Here is a 15532-nt window from a genome sequence, read left to right as displayed (position 1 = left end):
CAATATTTTGTTCGATCGCCACAGTGAGAGAGTACAAGGACGTCTTCTCTCTTGGTTTTTGTATAGGAGAGTGCACTCGTGAGGAGAGCCAGCAGCCAAATGACCAAGATCGTCCGCCACACGACCGTATCATGGCTCATTTCGTCTCTGCTTTTGCGCAAATGATGCCACTGAATCTCTCCTTCGGTGCACCAGTCAGCACTCGAGTTTATCTCAGTGCAGAGCCAAGACCAGAGCCAAGGCTGGGGCCAAGACCAGAGCCAAGGCTGGGGCCACGAGGGGCAGCCGGCTCTTGGTGTCGCCCCGCTGTATCCGAACGTCCGGATAAAAGACCTCGGCCTGCTGCTGTCCACGAGCTCGTGTCGTCGGGTTGTGCTTGCAACTTGCGATTCGTGCAAATACTGAATGCTTAGATAACTTATAGTTAAAAAGTGTAGAGGAAGGCGATGGCAGTGAGGAAGAGGACCGTCATGCGCAGGGTTGAGGTCGATCCGGCGCTGTTTTGGATGATTTCGACGGTCGAGTTGTAGCCCTTGCAGCGAATCTTGTTGGCTTCGCGCTGGATCGAGTCGCGCAGTTTGATCACTTGGACAAACTCAGTTGCGAGCGGCGACAGCTTGCCCTTCTCGACGATGCCAGAGATCGTGTTGTTGAGCTCTTCGGCCAAGAGCCGGTCCGAGAGGACGTTGTGGATGTTGCTAAAGTACTGCGGCACGGACTTTGCGAGCGCGTCGCACTGCTGGAAGAGCGGCATTGAGAAGCAAATGTCGTTGATCGTCGCGAGGTGCGTGTCGGTCGTGAGCCCATTCGCGCAGTCGCCGACGGGCTTGCCCCACTCCATTGCCTCCGAGAGCTTGGACCGGAGGTACGACGCTTGCGCCGGCGTCACGGATGCGTTCTTAAAGAGAAGACCTTCGAGGTACAGGTCGGCGTTGCGGCCGGCCGAGTTGACCATGTCGGTCACTTGATCGTTGGCGCGGTTGCACTCGGACTGCGCCTCAAGGTCGTTGCACGAGCTGCGTCGGTAGTCGCTTTTGCTCGAGCAGGCGGGGAAGCTGCACTGCGGCGGGCAGTAGCAGCGGGCGTCAACGAGCGCCGCGAGCAGAGCCAACACGAACAGCAGTGCGACCATCGGGAGGTAAAAGGTAAAGTGACGTCGTCGATCTGCGTGCAGGTTTTCTGGCTGAATCGCAAGAATGATGGTCGGTAATGACAACTCACGCAACAACCGAACGTTGAACTTGTGACCTCCAAATTTGTGTCGACGTGCGATCCACCGTGATCGCTGGCGGCCACTGAGAAGCAGAGATGGGCAGCGGAAGCAATCAGAACTTATAGAACCAATAAGACACTAGACAAGCAATGCTAGCATCGTGACGGCGACGAAGGACAAGGGGCTGGTCCAAGCGGACGACGGGCGAAGCAGAATCTCAGTGGTCGCGTTGTAGCCCTTGCAGCGAATCTTGTTCGACTCGCGCGCGATCGAGGAGCGCACCTTCATCACCTGAACTAACTCGGTGGCAAGCGTCGTCAGCTTGCCTTTCTCAAGAATGCCCGACACGGAGCTGTTGAGCAGTCGCTCCGAGAGTACGTTGTGGATGTTGTTAAAGTACTGCGGCACAGACTTTGCGAGTGTGTCGCACTGCTGGAAGAGCGGTATTGAGAAGCAAATGTCGACGGCGTTGGCGAGGTGGGTGCTCGTGGTGAGCCCGTCGGAGCAGTCGCCGACGGGCTTGCCCCACTCGAAAGCTTCCGAGAGCTTGGAGCGGAGGTACGACGTTTGCGATGGCGTCACAGATGCGTTCTTGAAGAGAAGACCTTCGAGGTAGAGGTCGGCGTTGCGGCCGGCCGAGTTGACCATGTCAGTCACTTGGTCATTCGCGCGGTTGCACTCGGACTGCGCTTCAAGGTCATTGCACGCGGCAGGGACTCCGCAATAGCATCGGCCGAGCACAGCCGTCGCCAGGTAGAGACTCGAGAGAAGAACGAGTCGCCGTGCCATAGTCAACCGATAAATGTGTTGACGAGCAAGCGCTGTTGGTGAAGCTACTTGTCGAGCGGACGACAGAGTGCGTTCGTTGATGTTCGATCGCTCAGGTCCCCTGTACCTAACAACTCTGCGTGGGCTACAAGCCAGGGACTTGTAGATTCGTTTTGCCAGCGCACATAGACTCGAGGCTCTTCATCACGGATTGCTGCAGGATCGTCAGACATCGTTCGACGCGCCGACCATCACTCTGGTACCATCTGGCGAGAAATTCAACAACGACAACGAATCGCACATCTGGTACGAATCTGCTCAATCATTTTGGCATTTCGACCAGTTACCAGAATGCCGTCACCGCTGTTCTGGACGCTGCTGCTTCTAGTAGTCGCTCTCGTTGATGCCCGGTGCTTTTGCCCGCCAATCTGCAGCTTCCCACCCTGCGGGTCGTCGGTCAGCGGCTACGAGCGCAGTTCGTGCAACGACCTTGAGGCGCAGTCCGAGTGCAACCGCGCCAACGCCATGGTCACGGACATGGTCAACTCGGCTGGCATCAACGCCGACAACTTTCTCAAAGGGATCTTGCTCCGCAACGCGACAGTCTCGGCGCTGCAAGCCTCGTACCTCCGGTCCATGCTCTCGGAAGCCTTCGAGTGGGGCAAGCCCATCGGCGATTGCTCCGACGGTCTCGCGACCAACACGCACCTCGCCAGCGTCAACGACATTTGCTTCTCGGTGCCGCTCTTCCAGCAGTGCGACGCGCTCGCCAAGTCCGTGCCGCAGTACTTTAGCAACATCCACAACGTCCTCGCCGACCGGCTGCTCGCAGACGGCGCCAACAGCTCTGTGCCTGGCATCGTCGAGCAAGGCAAGCTCACAGCGGTTGCGACCGAGCTCGTCGCGGCCGTGAAGAACCGAGATACGATCGCGCGCGAGTCCAACAAGATCCGCTGTCAAGGGTACAACTCGACCGTCGACGTCATCCGCAAATCTAGCTCCACCGTCATAACCCTTTCTCTCGTCACAGCCACGTTTGCCGTCATGACTATGTATTAATCTGTAATCCTACACATAAAACCATCTTTCGGCAAAGCACCAAGACTAGGGTTGGGGTTAATGACACTCGACAACAACTACGCGTGTAGGTATAGGTACAACTACGTGTGTAGGTACAGAGAGACGTACGTCCAGCGACAACTATGATTGTCAATAGATCCAACCTAGCGTGCTGGTTGATTGTGCAAGATACGAGACACTGGGTACTACAATGGCGTCGAATCTCCGAGCAACGACAAGCAAACGTGGCAGAATGAGCGTCCTGCATGTTCATTCACGATGGTAGATCTGGTACAGAGCGACGCGTAGAGCCACAACCCGCCGGCTTGCATCCCGTCGTTCGAAGCGCATTTCAGCTTTTGCTTCCACCTTGAAATGCCACCGCTTCGCTTTGTCGTGACGCTGCTCGCGTGCTGGGTGGCCCTCGGCGACGCGCGGTGCTACTGTGCGCTCTACTACTTTTCGGACAAGGACGAATACCGCCAGACGCCGTGCAACGACCTTGAGGCGCAGTCCGAGTGCAACCGCGCCAATGATCAAGTGACCGACATGGTCAACTCGGCCGGCCGCAACGCCGACCTGTACCTCGAGGGGCTTGTCTTTAAGAACGCATCCGTGACGCCGGCGCAAGCGTCGTACCTCCGGTCCAAGCTCTCGGAGGCCATGGAGTGGGGCAAGCCCGTCGGCGACTGCGCGAATGGGCTCACAACCGAGACGCGGCTCGTCAACACCGACTACATCTGCGTGTCCATGCCGCTCTTCCAGCAGTGCGACACGCTCGCAAAGTCCGTGCCGCAGTACTTTAGCAACATCCACAACGTCCTCGCCGAGCGACTGCTTCTCGAGAACGTGACGGGCATTCTCGAGCAAGGCAAGCTGTCGGCGCTCGCCACCGAGTTTGTCCAAGTGGTCAAGACCCGCGACTCGATCCAGCGTGAGTCCAACAAGATTCGCTGCCAGGGCTACAACGCGACCGTCGCGATTCTTCGCAAGTCGGCGGCGCCTGAGATTTCCATGGGCCCCGCAGCGCTCTTATCTGCTGTCTTGGCAGCATTCGTGTCGATGCATTAGCCCGTAACTCTAAACATGCTCATTTTGTCTTTAACGAAGCCTGGTCCTACAGTCAACTTGTACGATTAAAGAGTACACCCGTACACAACGACTCGAGAGATGTCAGTCGCCTCCTCGTAGAGTTGGTGACAGAGGTGTATCACGCAATGGGCTACCAGTGGCACAACTTCCTAGAATATGTGATTGCTTGTGTCTGCCTGCCTGCTTGTTGAGAGCTCCAGCGGGCGACCGCTCATTGCACCTGCATGTCAGCAGCCATGATGTATGGCCGTCGTTTGAGAAACATGACAGCGTCGTCCACGCCAAGCTGACCATGCGCTAGACGACAAAACGAGCACGAAGAGTAGAACGATGCCCTTGTTGACCGGACGAATGGTTAAAGGGCTCGCCATGTCTAGGGTAACATTTAGAAGGCAGCACGCGTAAAGGCCTTCTCGACGTTGGGCACAGCACGGGTCGCGCTCGTAGCGTGGGCGATCGTGCGCTTGAAGGCGACCGACCTGGTGAGAGAAGAGGAATGAGGTCGGGGGCGTGAGTAGAAACGACGTACTTGGCGACCTTGGTGATCGAGACCGTCGGCTCGGCGATCTTGAACGCATGCACGGGGAGGCCCTTGATGAGCTTCGGGGCCGCGGCGAAGAGCGACGACGCGCGGAACTTGTTGCAGACGATGCGGACCATGCTGACGATTTCTTGACTGCCACCACAAAAGCCCCGGCCTCGGCGTCGCAAGGCCATTGGCCAAAATGCAAGAAACAACGCAAGGCCATTGGCCAGCCCGGTGCATAAAAGGCCCACCCAACCGCCAAACTTATTTTTGCGTCGAATTTGGATTTCGGCGACCGACGGCAGCAATGGCAGACCTCTTGAAGACGATCTGGGGCACGGGGCAGTCGCGCGCCTTCAAGTACGACGCCCGAGGCTGCTGCCACGGGTTGCTCATGCACATTGGCTAGGGTGGGCTCGTGGGCGGCGGCGGCGGGCCTTGCCGTGGGCTGGTACCTCTACGACAAGAACAAGGAAGCGTCCTTCTCGACGACCGACGCCGACGCGTGGAACAAGGAGATCCTTGCCAAGAAGCAGCAGCAGGCCAAGGACGCGGCCAAGTAAGATGCATCTCTGTCAATGGAAACAAAGTGTAGTGTGAGATTTCGTGTTGACGTTGACGGCAACGTCGTCTACTTCATCTGAATGTACCCGCGGACATGCGCCGCGAACGCGTAGACCTGCGACTTGAACGCTGCACGGAGCTTGCGCGTGGCGCCGACCGAGTCGCCCTCGACGACGTGCTGGCTGAGCTGGCTAAAGGCCGCCATGACCTGCTCCCGCAGCTCGGGGCCCATCTCGTTGGCCGCGCAAAAGTCGGTGGCGATTTGAAAAAACTGACCGCGCAACAAGAGCAGCAGCGGGTAGAGCGCGACGGCGCAGCCATCGAGGACGCTACTGGCGCAGCTCTCGAAGACGAGCATGCGGAAGATGCCGTTGACAAAGGTCACAAAGAGCCCGGCGGTCGGCGTCGGGTGCTTGTAGTGGTACGACGCGAGCTCGCCGACCGCCTGGAAGCTATAGCGCACGATCTCGGGCGCCGTGTGCTGCATGCCGACAACGAGCGACTGGAGGAGCATGTCGAGAAGCGCCGGCGAGAGGAGCAAGAGCTTCTCCGGGTAGACGTCGACGAGGTACGAGACGAGCGTAAAGTACTGCAGACTCAGTCGCGGGTACTGCAGCAAGGCCGCCGTCATGAGCGGAATCACTTGGTGGAGGCCCGCAAACACCACTTCCGCCACGATCGTCGCCTAGCACAAATTTGTGAATTCCAATCATAAAATACACGTTTACCGAAGTCGAGGTCGTCGTGTCGGCAAAATCAATCACGTCCTTGGAGACCAAGTGGCTGAGCAGCGTGAGCAGCATGAGCACGTCTTCAAAGTTCTCCTCCTCGGCGTTGGCGCTGTGCGTCGACGCGCCTTGGTTGTAGCGGCAGTACGCGCGAATGAGTTCGTGGCACCCGTTGTAGACGCAGAGCGCGTCACTTGCCTCGACGTACGCGAGGTTGGCCTCGACAAAGTCGCACGCAAACTTGAGCACCAATGCGACGAGGACAGCGACGCCATGGTACGTGTGGAGCAGCTGCACAACGACCGGAACGAAGGGCAGCACGATCTGCGTGATGTAGCCGTGACTGCGGCTCTCGGTTGCCCGCGCGACGCCCGAGAGCATCTCCAAGAGCAGCTCGACCTGGACTTCGTGGGCCGTGTTGGGCTTGGCCGTCGCCGCGAGGCTCTGGAGGGCATCGAGCCACGGTGCTGTGAGCGGCTTGAGACTGCCAGCCGACGACGGCGACACGACAAGGATGCGCACGAGCGCTTCGACGACAGTGCCGCGGCTTTGCGACGGGAGGCGACGCAGCGTCGGATCGGTCGGTGTAAACGCCGCACGAACAAGCCCCTCAAAGGGCGGCGAGCTCAGCGCGTGCGCCGCGGCCGTTGTACTCGGAAACGTCAATAGGTTCTCGACCACGTTGGCCACTACGTGCGGCTGCGACGGCCACGAGGTGAGGTACACGGCCGCGGTCTGGAGCAGCACTTGCACGACCGACGCCGGCGGAAACGCAGCAGCAACCGCCGTCGCGTCGCGGCAGAAGTACGTCATGCTCACGCGCGTGAGCGTCTGGAGGAGCTGCTCCGAGAGGAACGGGCTTAGCGCGGGCGACGCCGGCTGGCGCTCAACGTGGGCTGTCTCGTCCATGACGAGTTGCAGCAGCTGCCCGAGAACGTCGGTGACGAGCGGTGCGACGCCGGCGTAGCACGTGGGCATCTCGGGCGTCTCGCCATGGTAGTCGTCGGCGAGGACGATGCCGGCAAAGAGCACGAGGAAATGCAGCCGCTCGAGGAGCTGGCTGTACGCGGCGTTGGCGACGTCGGGCTGCGGAAACCGCGCGCGCTCGGCAATCGCATCCGTCTACCAGAACCAAAACGACAGCATGAGTCAATGACGCAGAGATCGGAGCGTACGAGGAGGGTGCGAAGGAGCGTGAGGGTCTGCGTCGGCTGAAGCCGGGCGAGCGCCGAGACGAGCTCGACCTGCTCGACGACGGTCTTGCTCACCTGCTCTTCCATATCGTCGAGCTCGTCTTCGTCGGCGTCGAGGCCGCACATGCGAAGGCGCAGCTGCAAGTAGAGCGAGACGACCGACGTGGTCGCGTCATGGAGGCTCGGGTGCGTGTCACCGCACTGTCGAATGACGATGCTCCACGCGTCCATGAGCACGTCGAGACCTTCCATCTCCCAGAGGTCCGACGCCGTCAACGTTTCGCCCGCGTCGGCGATCGCGAGCTGCAGCAAGGTGCAGCTGAGACGCGTGCTCGCTTCAATGAGAGGCGCCGCCATCTCGGTTGTCTTGAGGCAGCCCCAGTTGCTGCAGATGCGCAGCGTCAGCTGACACAGATCAATGACCTCGGCTTCCTTCGTCGCGCTACCGAGGTGGTTCTCCAAGAGGCTGAGCGCGCGACCAAAAAAGCTCTGGAGGTATCCGAGGTGCTCGGCCGTCGACGCAAAGAAGCCGCCCGAGAGCGACGCCAGCTGCAAAATGAACTGGCGGATCGCGTGCCGGAGGTTGGCTTCGTTCGGGTACTGTGTGTAGCTCTGCTGCATCGCGTGCAGCAAGGTCTCTGGCTGCAGAAGTAGCGGCTTCCAGTGGTCGTTGGGCAGTACGATCAAGCACGACGAGGTGCTCTGGGGGCCGTCGCTTGTGATCTCGTGCCAGCTGAGGACCTCAACGCAGAGAAGATACGCGTGGTGGAGCACCTCTGGCGCGAGTGGTTGCTGGATGAGCGAGAGCGCCAGCGCCAGAATGTCGCGAAGCCCGTCGTCCTCGAGCGCCCGGCGACACGCTTGGTGGAACGCCAGCGGCTGGCCCATCGCCGACGCCTTCTTGTCCGAGCCGCCCGTCATCTCCGAGACAAACGCGAGAAGGAGCTTGGTCGCAATGAGGTTGGCCTGCGGCACGTCCGTCGACTGGTACAGGCCTGCAATGTTGGTGAGGAGCTGGCGCCGGTCGGGTGCGGGCTGCGCGAGCCAGTTGCGCTTCATCAAAACGGCCGTCGTCACGAGGAGCGGCGTCGCCACGAACGGTGGCAGCTGCGCGTAGGCACTGCAGGCGTGCTGCAGCAAGAAGTGGATGGCCTCCGAACGCTCGGCGGGCGAGACGCGGTCCAAGAGGCTGAGCTCGCGCAGCGTTGTGAGCGCGTGGAACTGGGCGAGGGGCACGCTGCTGTGCGTGAGCAGGTGGAGGGCGTCGGCGCGCGCGTTAGGGCTCTGTTTGAAGGCCATGAGGACCTCCTCCGCGGCCTGGCGCTCGGCCGACGACGTGCTCGCGGCAAAGGCCGCGCAGGCTCGCTCGACGACGTCCATGGCACGGATTGGTCCAAAGTCCACAATTGCATTTCGGCCAATCACAACCTTCACTTGAAGACCAGTGAAACAGCAGCGATGGCCTTGGGCAGCAACAATGGCATCACGCCCCCGATCTCGCTGGTGCGACGCGCTTCGCCGCCCGCCGCTCACGCTTCGCGTAGGCGCCTCCGACGTCCTTCGACCACCAGCTCACGGCCGCGCTCGTCGATACGCTGAAGTACGTTTTACCTGCCACGAGCGGCGACAACCAGCATGCCATGTAGGCAATGGAACCTGCACGAGAGCGAGGATGGTGGCCGCCAGCGTGAGAAGGCGCTGAATATCGTTCGGGCGCTCGTCGAAGAGTGGGCGACCGCCGAAGCGGCCAAGCTGGGCGTGACGCTGGACGAGCCGGCGATGGGCTTCTCGCAGATCCGCACCTTTGGCTCGTACCGCCTTGGCGTCCATAGCCCCGAGGCGGACATTGACACGCTCTGCCTCATGCCACGGCACTGCTTGCGCACGAGCTTCTTCCAGACGTTTCCGTCGCGCCTCCAAGAGCATCCCGAGGTCGCGTCCGTGCAGAGCGTTCCGGACGCGTACGTGCCCGTGATCAAGTTCAAGCTCTCGGGCATCTCAATCGACCTGCTCTTTGCGACGCTCAACGTCGCCGCCGTACCTGTCGACATTGACGTACTTGACATCAAGTACCTCGTGGACGTCGACGAGCCGGGCGTCCGTAGCTTGAACGGCTGCCGCGTCGCCGAGATGATACTGCAGCTCGTGCCCAACATTGAGCAGTTCCGCATCACGCTCGTTGCTGTCAAGCACTGGGCCCGGGTACACTTCTGCCCATCTCTGCCATAGGCTTAGGAGAGGCTAGATGCGCGGCATCTACTCGAACGTGCTCGGGTTCCTCGGTGGCGTCAACTGGGCGATCCTCGTCGCGCGCGTCTGCCAGCTGTACCCGCAGTCGCTCGCGGGTCTCTCTTCGCGCATACTGCCACGTGTTCTGACTGCAGCTAGGCACGCTCGTGACCAAGTTCTTCCGCGTCTACCACCAGTGGACGTGGCCCAACCCGATCCTGCTCAACCGCATCGACGAATCGCTGGGCGATCTGAGCATTCCCGTGCGCTGTGTTCCACCACCTCTTCCGAGTGCTATTCGTAATACGCTCACGTTCAACTAGACGTGGAACCCGAAGCTCAACCCGCGGGACCGGTCCCATCTCATGCCGATCATCACACCAGCGTACCCCGCGATGAACTCGTCCTACAACGTGCTCGAGTCGACGCTCGCAATGATGAAATCCGAGTTTCGGTCGGCCGCGGCCACGTGCGTCGACATTGAAATCCAGGTGCCGTCGCCGGCATCGAACCCGCGACCACGTTGCCCTGTAGAGTGTGCCATGGGAAGACCTCTTCGAAGACTCGAGCTTCTTCAAGCGGTGTGCCCTTCGCATCGCGTAGAGGGTACGAAGACGGTCTGTGTAGATGGGACCACTTTTTGCAGCTCGACGTGCTGGCCGCGACCCCGTCGTTTCCTGCGTGGTTTGGCTGGGTCGAGTCCCGCCTGCGCCAGCTCTTCTCTCGGTACTTTGCCAAGCACAGCTCTTTCTGAGGCATAGTGTAGGCTGGAGCAGGTGCCCGATGTGCAAATCTTCCCCTTTGCTCGCGTCTTTGACCTGCCTCCCGAGGTGCTCGAAGAAGGCTGTAGCGGTGGCAGCCTCTTCATCGCGCTCAACTTTACCGTGCCCCGGGGCGCGACCCGCTTCTCCGTGGACCTCACGGCGGCCGTGCAGGATTTCGCCGCGCTCGTCGACACGTGGCTCGGTCGCAGCAGCGACATGGACGTCACCGTGCACTACAAGCGGCGGTCTGCGCTGCCGGCGTGGGTGGGCACGCAGACCCAGCGCCTCATGGAGAACGGCAAGCGGCGGACGGCGTGCGTCGCGGACGAAGAGACGCCGCACAGCACCGTCTCGAGTCCCAAGCGGCGCAAAAGGTACGTCCAGCCGTAACCTGCTTGACTCGTAACCTTGATGATACACTCCTCATCGTCCAATTTGGCCGACATTGTCGCCCGGCGCATCGACATTAAAGTGTTTTGCGATCTTCGCACATGTGTTTAAACGTACTTGGCGCCGCGTCGATGTCATCAATCGGAGGAGCGTCCAGTGATTGGTATACATTGTCGTGCTTTATAGCTGCAATTGTCGCTGCAACATGGGAGGCTCGGACGAGTGGGGCGAATGGGTTTAACCCTTTAACCCCGGGCCTCGATCCGGCGCGTAATACTGTGAAAACACATACTTGATCATGTACTGTGGCCATGTACGTCTTTTTATCTTGTGCTTTGTATGCCTGGAATGTACGTACGGTGTACGCAGTCGTACAATTGGGTGTGGGAGGAAGGCGGTTTTTCACCAGTCGTTGCTTCATAACAAATTCCCATGCTTGCTCGTGTTGCCCTTCGCTCGACGCTCTCGCGCCATGCGCGTCGCTCCATCTCGTCGTCGCTGCCCCGCTTCCTTGAGGTGAAGGAGCCCTCGGCCGAACAGGCCCAGATGATGAACAACGAGCTCGACGTCTCGCCGCGTGTCCAGCATGCGCTCAACCTCATCTGCGAGCTCAACATGATCGAAATCGCCGAGCTCTCCAAGGCCGTTCAGGTACCGTGTCACCGCATGCGTATGGTCATGGCTCATGCTCGCGCCTTGTCTTAGATCAAGTTTGACATCCCGGAAATGGGCTTTGCCATGGGCGGTGGCGGCGGCGGCGCGGCTGTCGAGGAAGAGGTCAAGGAAGAGAAGACGGCTTTCGACGTCAAGCTCGTGAGCTTTGATGCCAAGAACAAGATCAAGGTCATCAAGGAGATCCGCGCCATCACGGGTCTCGGCCTCAAGGAAGCGAAGGAGCTTGTGGAGAACGTCCCGGCCGTGCTCAAGAAGGATGTGAAGAAGGCCGAGGCCGACGAACTCCTGGCCAAGATCGCGGAGATCGGCGGTGTCGGTGAATTGGAATAGATGATCCCCTTGGTAGTTGTAGAGAATGCTTCTTTATTACGTCAAAACACGACGAATGTGAACAGGCGACAGCCACACCCGTTCGACTTGGCGCTAGGACACCTTCGTCTCTGCGCGTCCCTACTACCCTCTGCAGGTTGTCGTTCTCGGTGCCCGTGACGTACACTACTGCGACCACTATTGCCGCGTCCGTGGCCATTGTTGCTGCACGAGCCCTCGCCAGATCCTACGAGGTTGAGCCCATGCAGAGCTAGGCGCACGCGCAAGGAGCTAGCAGGCTCTAGTAGCGACCAGGTATACTATAGACATGGCGACGACGTGAGCTTCGTCGATCCGGAGCGCGGGCGACGACCAGTGTGGGCGATGCTGAGCGTTGATGATGCTCTTGAGATGCCAAGATACCGCGCACCGGATAGAGTCCGGATAAACCCGCGAAATGGAGTATGATGTCTGAGAGGCGACGGCGTCCTGGCCGTTAATTGCGAATTGTCGAAGATGTCGTCGGGCTTTGGGTTCAAGGGCACGGCCAACCGGTGCTACTCCTTCTGGAAGGAGGTCGAGCGCTGCAACGTACGTGCTTCCTGACGTGGCAAAGCTCATGGCTGCGTAGCGCGAAGCGGACCTTCCGGGCTCGTGCGCCGCCCCCGTTGAAGACTACCTCGAGTGCCTCCACCACAAGAAGGAGGTAGGTCCAAGCACACTCCTTGCGCATTCATAGGCTCATGGCTTCAAACGTAGTTCTCGCGCATGAACGCCATGGTTGTCCAGCAGGACCGCGAAGCCAAGGGCCTCGGCAGCAGCAGCGCGCCGCATCATTAGCCGCTCAGTACTCCGTAATACAGCTCTATATGGTGGCCGTTGTCGATCCGGCCTCGCGAAGGTAGCCCACCCAGCGTGCATTGCTGTGCCAACCTCGATGTGCAATGCATCATCGTTGCGCCACTCGACATTGCATGCACAGGCAGTTGACCTGCGAGTCTTGGCAACGACGGTCGACCTGGAACTCCAGCGTGCGACAAGGCTTGTGGTGTCCTGGCCAGCTCGCAGCTCTTGTGCCGTCCTCGAGCCGATTGCCAGAGCTAGATTCGATGGCAGGTTGTTGGCGTTCTGTCCTGGACTTGTACCATTCATGTTGCTGCCGTATCTTGCGTTCACGTCATGATGCGTGACTTCAGAGCGCAGGCGTCCAGGCGGCAGTTGCAGGTTGGCGCTGGCACCGCAGGGCGCCACGTTGGCGATCCAGTGGATTTCTCAGCTACGTCCCACGGCTGGCTATCGCCTATTCGGTTCCGAAACGGACGAATCTTGCGTCCGTCATGGAATATCGAATCGGGGACAATGGTGGCAGCCCGAGACGCGACGCGCCGGCGCAAGTCCGTCACCGCGCTCGACGTCCCGCTGCCCCGGCGCGCGCTCAGCCCGACGTTCCGCCTCCCGACGCCGGTGCATGGCACACGCCAAGCGCGCCGCCCGACGCGTCTCGGGAAGCAGGTACATGGGCGCCTGCACTCGCATATCTGAAGTGGATTGCCGTAGCTGCCCGACCGGTTCATTCCGCTGCGTGGTGCCATGAACCTGGACTACTGCGCGTACCTTATGGCTGAACCGGACGTCATGGCGAGCCCGGAACCAGTGCCAACGCACCGCGACATGCTCATGGCCCACCTCGTCGCGTCGCCAGAGGAAGGTACACGTCTTCTGCGCTACCGGCCGCGACCGCGAACGGTGCCAGAGCCACTGGCACGCCTTCGCCACCCCGAGCTCGACACGTCGCACAGTGGAGGGCGTCATATACCTACCGTTCCGACGCGCATTTTGGACGCGCCAGACCTGCGCGACGATTACTACTTGAACCTCGTGGCGTGGGGCTCGGAGAACGTGCTCGCTGTCGCTCTGGGTCAGCTCGTGTATCTCTACAACGTCGATACAGGCAGCATCCAGGTGCTCCAGGCGGCGACCACGACGCCCAACGACTATGTGACGTCGGTCGCGTGGACAAGCGACCGACAGCTCGCTGTCGGGACATGCAAGGCCGAGCTCCAGATCTGGGACATCATCGGCTCCAAGCGCATACGCACCCTCGACGGCCACGGCGAGCGCATCGGCGCTCTCTCGCACAACGCGTCGGCCTCGATCCTCGCGTCCGGGTCGCGCGACACCAAGGTAGCTTCATGGTTGACATACTGGTCCATACACAGGCTTCCTAGATTCGATACCACGACCTCCGAAGCACACCGTATGCGGTCTCGACGCTGTGCGGCCACACACAAGAGATCTGCGGCCTAGCGTGGTCGCCCGACGGCAAGACGCTCGCGTCAGGCGGCAACGACAACTGGTACTGTCTTTTCCGAGCGCTCGCTTCTAAACCTCTCCTAGCTTGAGCCTCTGGGATGCAGCAATGCACGTATCGTCGCCCCGCTGCACGCTGCAGGAACACACGGCTGCGGTCAAGGCCCTCGCGTGGTGTCCGTGGGAGCGCCATTTGCTGGCGTCGGGCGGTGGCACGGCCGATCGCTGCATCAAGTTCTGGAACGGAGCTTCGGGCATGGCGCTGCAGAGCGTGCACACCGGCTCCCAGGTTTGTGGACTGCTCTGGTCCCCGTACGAGCGCGAACTCCTCTCGTCGCACGGCTTTTCCCAGAACGAGCTCTGTCTCTGGAGCTACCCTCGCATGGCCCGCCTGCGCGAGTTCACGGGCCACACGGCACGCGTCCTGCACATTGCGCTCTCACCGGACGGCGGCTCGGTCGTCTCGGCGGCAGCGGACGAGACGCTGCGGTTCTGGAACGTCTTTACGCCCAAGGGCGCCACGCCGGCGCGGTTCGGGTCCACAGCGCACTTTTCGACCCACTGCGGCATCCGGTAGATGAACAAACCATCAATCCCACCTCGACCGTGTACACCGTGGAGGAGGAGACACTGAGCAAGGATCTAGAGACCAAGCCGTTGGCGCAGTATTGAACAGTCGGAACCCAGAGGTCGCTAGAATGCTTGGCGATCTTGTATCTGGAAACCGGATATGCGTTTTGATTTTGACAGTGAGATCTCGGACGAGGGCAGCGGGTGGGATCTTCTCACGGACTGGAGCTCACTGTACGATGGATCAACTAGCGAGGCCGCTCACACCTTGTGCTTGACAGCGTCAGGTCGACGATTGAGCCTTCGAACTCGCGCAACAAGTGTGGCTGGCTTCTTCTCGAGTTACCGTTGGCCTATGAAGGTGGCGACCTGATGTTCCCACATTCCTCTGGCCCGAAGCGCATCGGGACGCCAGGTGCAGCGCACATCACCATGATGCGACACGGTGCTCTCGACTGCCTTTGGTATGTGCTCGATTGTCGCTTCGACAGGGCCTATCGCCATCGCTGTACGTCCCGAATCGCTCCATCCGCTGCCAAACGCGGGGAATTCGCCAAGTACGCGCACAAAATGCTCGTACTGGTGGTAACTGAGGGTGAATCATGCAAGTGACTTCTCGTCCGCTGCGTCGGCTTGGGCCGCTCAAAGATGTTGTCCGCTCGCCCACAGGACCTTTTCAAAACAAGGGCGCAAACAATATTTATGTATTTCGTTAAAGAGAGCGTCGTCGGGCTCCCCAAGAAGGCTGCGAATGAGTCATCTTCCATCGTATCCTTTCTTGAAAATGGCATGTGCCATGTATAAGCTCCTCATGGTGCCACAAATAGTGCAATTCGGCATCACTTTGGATACGAGTTTCGAGCGCTGTAGGCCGCGCACGACGGTGCAACTTGGTGCTCCGTGCTATACAAAGCAAACTTAATCACTCTACGACGTAGGAGCCATTTTGTATTTTGACCGAGGTTTGCCATAAAATCGCAAGCGGGAACGCACCGCGACAGCTTGCGTGTTATTAGCCACATTATCCGGATATCTGATGCAGCATCGCCAGGCCGCGCGATCGACCACTTTGCGTTCGAAAACGAAATGTCCAAGACTTGGCACAGTGGTAGAGGACGCTTTGGAGAGTACGGAAAGCGAGG

The 15532-nt window shown here is 59.9% G+C and overlaps 10 protein-coding genes across 10 annotated transcripts; 6 read left to right on the top strand and 4 right to left on the bottom strand.

Annotated features, from left to right (window-relative positions):
• Positions 1–389: 389 nt before the first annotated feature.
• SDRG_15328 (hypothetical protein) lies at positions 390–1138 on the bottom strand. The gene has a single exon (XM_008621496.1). It carries the CDS (start codon positions 1130–1132, stop codon positions 425–427), a length of 708 nt encoding a protein of 235 aa, XP_008619718.1. The 5' UTR covers positions 1133–1138; the 3' UTR covers positions 390–424.
• Positions 1139–1309: 171 nt separating this feature from the next.
• SDRG_15327 (hypothetical protein) lies at positions 1310–2187 on the bottom strand. Its single transcript, XM_008621495.1, has one exon. It carries the CDS (start codon positions 2000–2002, stop codon positions 1352–1354), a length of 651 nt encoding a protein of 216 aa, XP_008619717.1. The 5' UTR covers positions 2003–2187; the 3' UTR covers positions 1310–1351.
• Positions 2188–2332: 145 nt separating this feature from the next.
• On the top strand, positions 2333–4187 carry SDRG_15326 (hypothetical protein; the record flags this gene model as incomplete). The annotated part of the gene is made up of 2 exons (XM_008621494.1): positions 2333–2962; positions 3350–4187. 2 exons carry the CDS (start codon positions 2333–2335, stop codon positions 4109–4111), a joined length of 1392 nt encoding a protein of 463 aa, XP_008619716.1. The 3' UTR covers positions 4112–4187.
• Positions 3932–4850, bottom strand: SDRG_15325 (hypothetical protein; the record flags this gene model as incomplete). The annotated part of the gene is made up of 2 exons (XM_008621493.1): positions 3932–4611; positions 4662–4850. Coding segments are annotated over 2 exons (283 nt in total), but the record flags the coding sequence as incomplete, so codon positions are not given.
• Positions 4851–4965: 115 nt separating this feature from the next.
• Positions 4966–5221, top strand: SDRG_15324 (hypothetical protein; the record flags this gene model as incomplete). The annotated part of the gene is made up of 2 exons (XM_008621492.1): positions 4966–5018; positions 5068–5221. The coding sequence occupies 2 exons, from the start codon at positions 4966–4968 to the stop codon at positions 5219–5221; spliced, it is 207 nt and encodes a 68-aa protein (XP_008619714.1).
• Positions 5222–5237: 16 nt separating this feature from the next.
• Positions 5238–8538, bottom strand: SDRG_15323 (hypothetical protein). The gene is made up of 3 exons (XM_008621491.1): positions 7126–8538; positions 5951–7072; positions 5238–5907 (listed from the first exon to the last, which is right to left on the bottom strand). The coding sequence occupies exons 1-3, from the start codon at positions 8521–8523 to the stop codon at positions 5290–5292; spliced, it is 3138 nt and encodes a 1045-aa protein (XP_008619713.1). The 5' UTR covers positions 8524–8538; the 3' UTR covers positions 5238–5289.
• A 63-nt stretch (positions 8539–8601) lies between these two features.
• On the top strand, positions 8602–10526 carry SDRG_15322 (hypothetical protein; the record flags this gene model as incomplete). Its single annotated transcript, XM_008621490.1, has 9 exons — positions 8602–8646; positions 8688–8743; positions 8790–9345; positions 9389–9488; positions 9532–9635; positions 9696–9863; positions 9907–9953; positions 10000–10098; positions 10139–10526. 9 exons carry the CDS (start codon positions 8602–8604, stop codon positions 10524–10526), a joined length of 1563 nt encoding a protein of 520 aa, XP_008619712.1.
• Positions 10527–10920: 394 nt separating this feature from the next.
• Positions 10921–11654, top strand: SDRG_15321 (hypothetical protein). The gene is made up of 2 exons (XM_008621489.1): positions 10921–11177; positions 11232–11654. Exons 1-2 carry the CDS (start codon positions 10959–10961, stop codon positions 11529–11531), a joined length of 519 nt encoding a protein of 172 aa, XP_008619711.1. The 5' UTR covers positions 10921–10958; the 3' UTR covers positions 11532–11654.
• A 365-nt stretch (positions 11655–12019) lies between these two features.
• Positions 12020–12547, top strand: SDRG_15320 (NADH dehydrogenase (ubiquinone) Fe-S protein 5). Its single transcript, XM_008621488.1, has 3 exons — positions 12020–12101; positions 12142–12216; positions 12270–12547. The coding sequence occupies exons 1-3, from the start codon at positions 12027–12029 to the stop codon at positions 12348–12350; spliced, it is 231 nt and encodes a 76-aa protein (XP_008619710.1). The 5' UTR covers positions 12020–12026; the 3' UTR covers positions 12351–12547.
• A 302-nt stretch (positions 12548–12849) lies between these two features.
• Positions 12850–14543, top strand: SDRG_15319 (hypothetical protein). The gene is made up of 4 exons (XM_008621487.1): positions 12850–13022; positions 13068–13694; positions 13739–13866; positions 13908–14543. Exons 1-4 carry the CDS (start codon positions 12870–12872, stop codon positions 14395–14397), a joined length of 1398 nt encoding a protein of 465 aa, XP_008619709.1. The 5' UTR covers positions 12850–12869; the 3' UTR covers positions 14398–14543.
• Positions 14544–15532: the final 989 nt, after the last annotated feature.

Source organism: Saprolegnia diclina (assembly GCF_000281045.1).
Source record: "Saprolegnia diclina VS20 unplaced genomic scaffold supercont1.89, whole genome shotgun sequence".
NCBI classification, from domain to species: Eukaryota; Oomycota; class Saprolegniomycetes; order Saprolegniales; family Saprolegniaceae; genus Saprolegnia; species Saprolegnia diclina.
The sequence above is the reverse complement of the archived record's forward strand: the minus strand, read 5'-3'. Positions and strand labels throughout refer to the sequence as shown.

What these genes read in the sequence shown, in the direction of transcription:
- SDRG_15328 (XM_008621496.1), bottom strand. Translation starts at nt 1,132, where the DNA reads ATGGTCGCACTGCTGTTCGTGTTGGCTCTGCTCGCGGCGCTCGTTGAC.
- SDRG_15327 (XM_008621495.1), bottom strand. Translation starts at nt 2,002, where the DNA reads ATGGCACGGCGACTCGTTCTTCTCTCGAGTCTCTACCTGGCGACGGCT.
- SDRG_15323 (XM_008621491.1), bottom strand. Translation starts at nt 8,523, where the DNA reads ATGGACGTCGTCGAGCGAGCCTGCGCGGCCTTTGCCGCGAGCACGTCG. An exon ending in CGCTCCTTCGCACCCTCCTC is followed by an intron (nt 7,073 to 7,125) that starts GTACGCTCCGAT and finishes TGGTTCTGGTAG; the next exon opens with ACGGATGCGATTGCCGAGCG. An exon ending in ACACGACGACCTCGACTTCG is followed by an intron (nt 5,908 to 5,950) that starts GTAAACGTGTAT and finishes AATTTGTGCTAG; the next exon opens with GCGACGATCGTGGCGGAAGT.
- SDRG_15321 (XM_008621489.1), top strand. Translation starts at nt 10,959, where the DNA reads ATGCTTGCTCGTGTTGCCCTTCGCTCGACGCTCTCGCGCCATGCGCGT. An exon ending in AGCTCTCCAAGGCCGTTCAG is followed by an intron (nt 11,178 to 11,231) that starts GTACCGTGTCAC and finishes GCCTTGTCTTAG; the next exon opens with ATCAAGTTTGACATCCCGGA.
- SDRG_15320 (XM_008621488.1), top strand. Translation starts at nt 12,027, where the DNA reads ATGTCGTCGGGCTTTGGGTTCAAGGGCACGGCCAACCGGTGCTACTCC. An exon ending in AGGAGGTCGAGCGCTGCAAC is followed by an intron (nt 12,102 to 12,141) that starts GTACGTGCTTCC and finishes ATGGCTGCGTAG; the next exon opens with CGCGAAGCGGACCTTCCGGG. An exon ending in GCCTCCACCACAAGAAGGAG is followed by an intron (nt 12,217 to 12,269) that starts GTAGGTCCAAGC and finishes CTTCAAACGTAG; the next exon opens with TTCTCGCGCATGAACGCCAT.
- SDRG_15319 (XM_008621487.1), top strand. Translation starts at nt 12,870, where the DNA reads ATGGTGGCAGCCCGAGACGCGACGCGCCGGCGCAAGTCCGTCACCGCG. An exon ending in CCGGGTCGCGCGACACCAAG is followed by an intron (nt 13,695 to 13,738) that starts GTAGCTTCATGG and finishes CAGGCTTCCTAG; the next exon opens with ATTCGATACCACGACCTCCG. An exon ending in TCAGGCGGCAACGACAACTG is followed by an intron (nt 13,867 to 13,907) that starts GTACTGTCTTTT and finishes AACCTCTCCTAG; the next exon opens with CTTGAGCCTCTGGGATGCAG.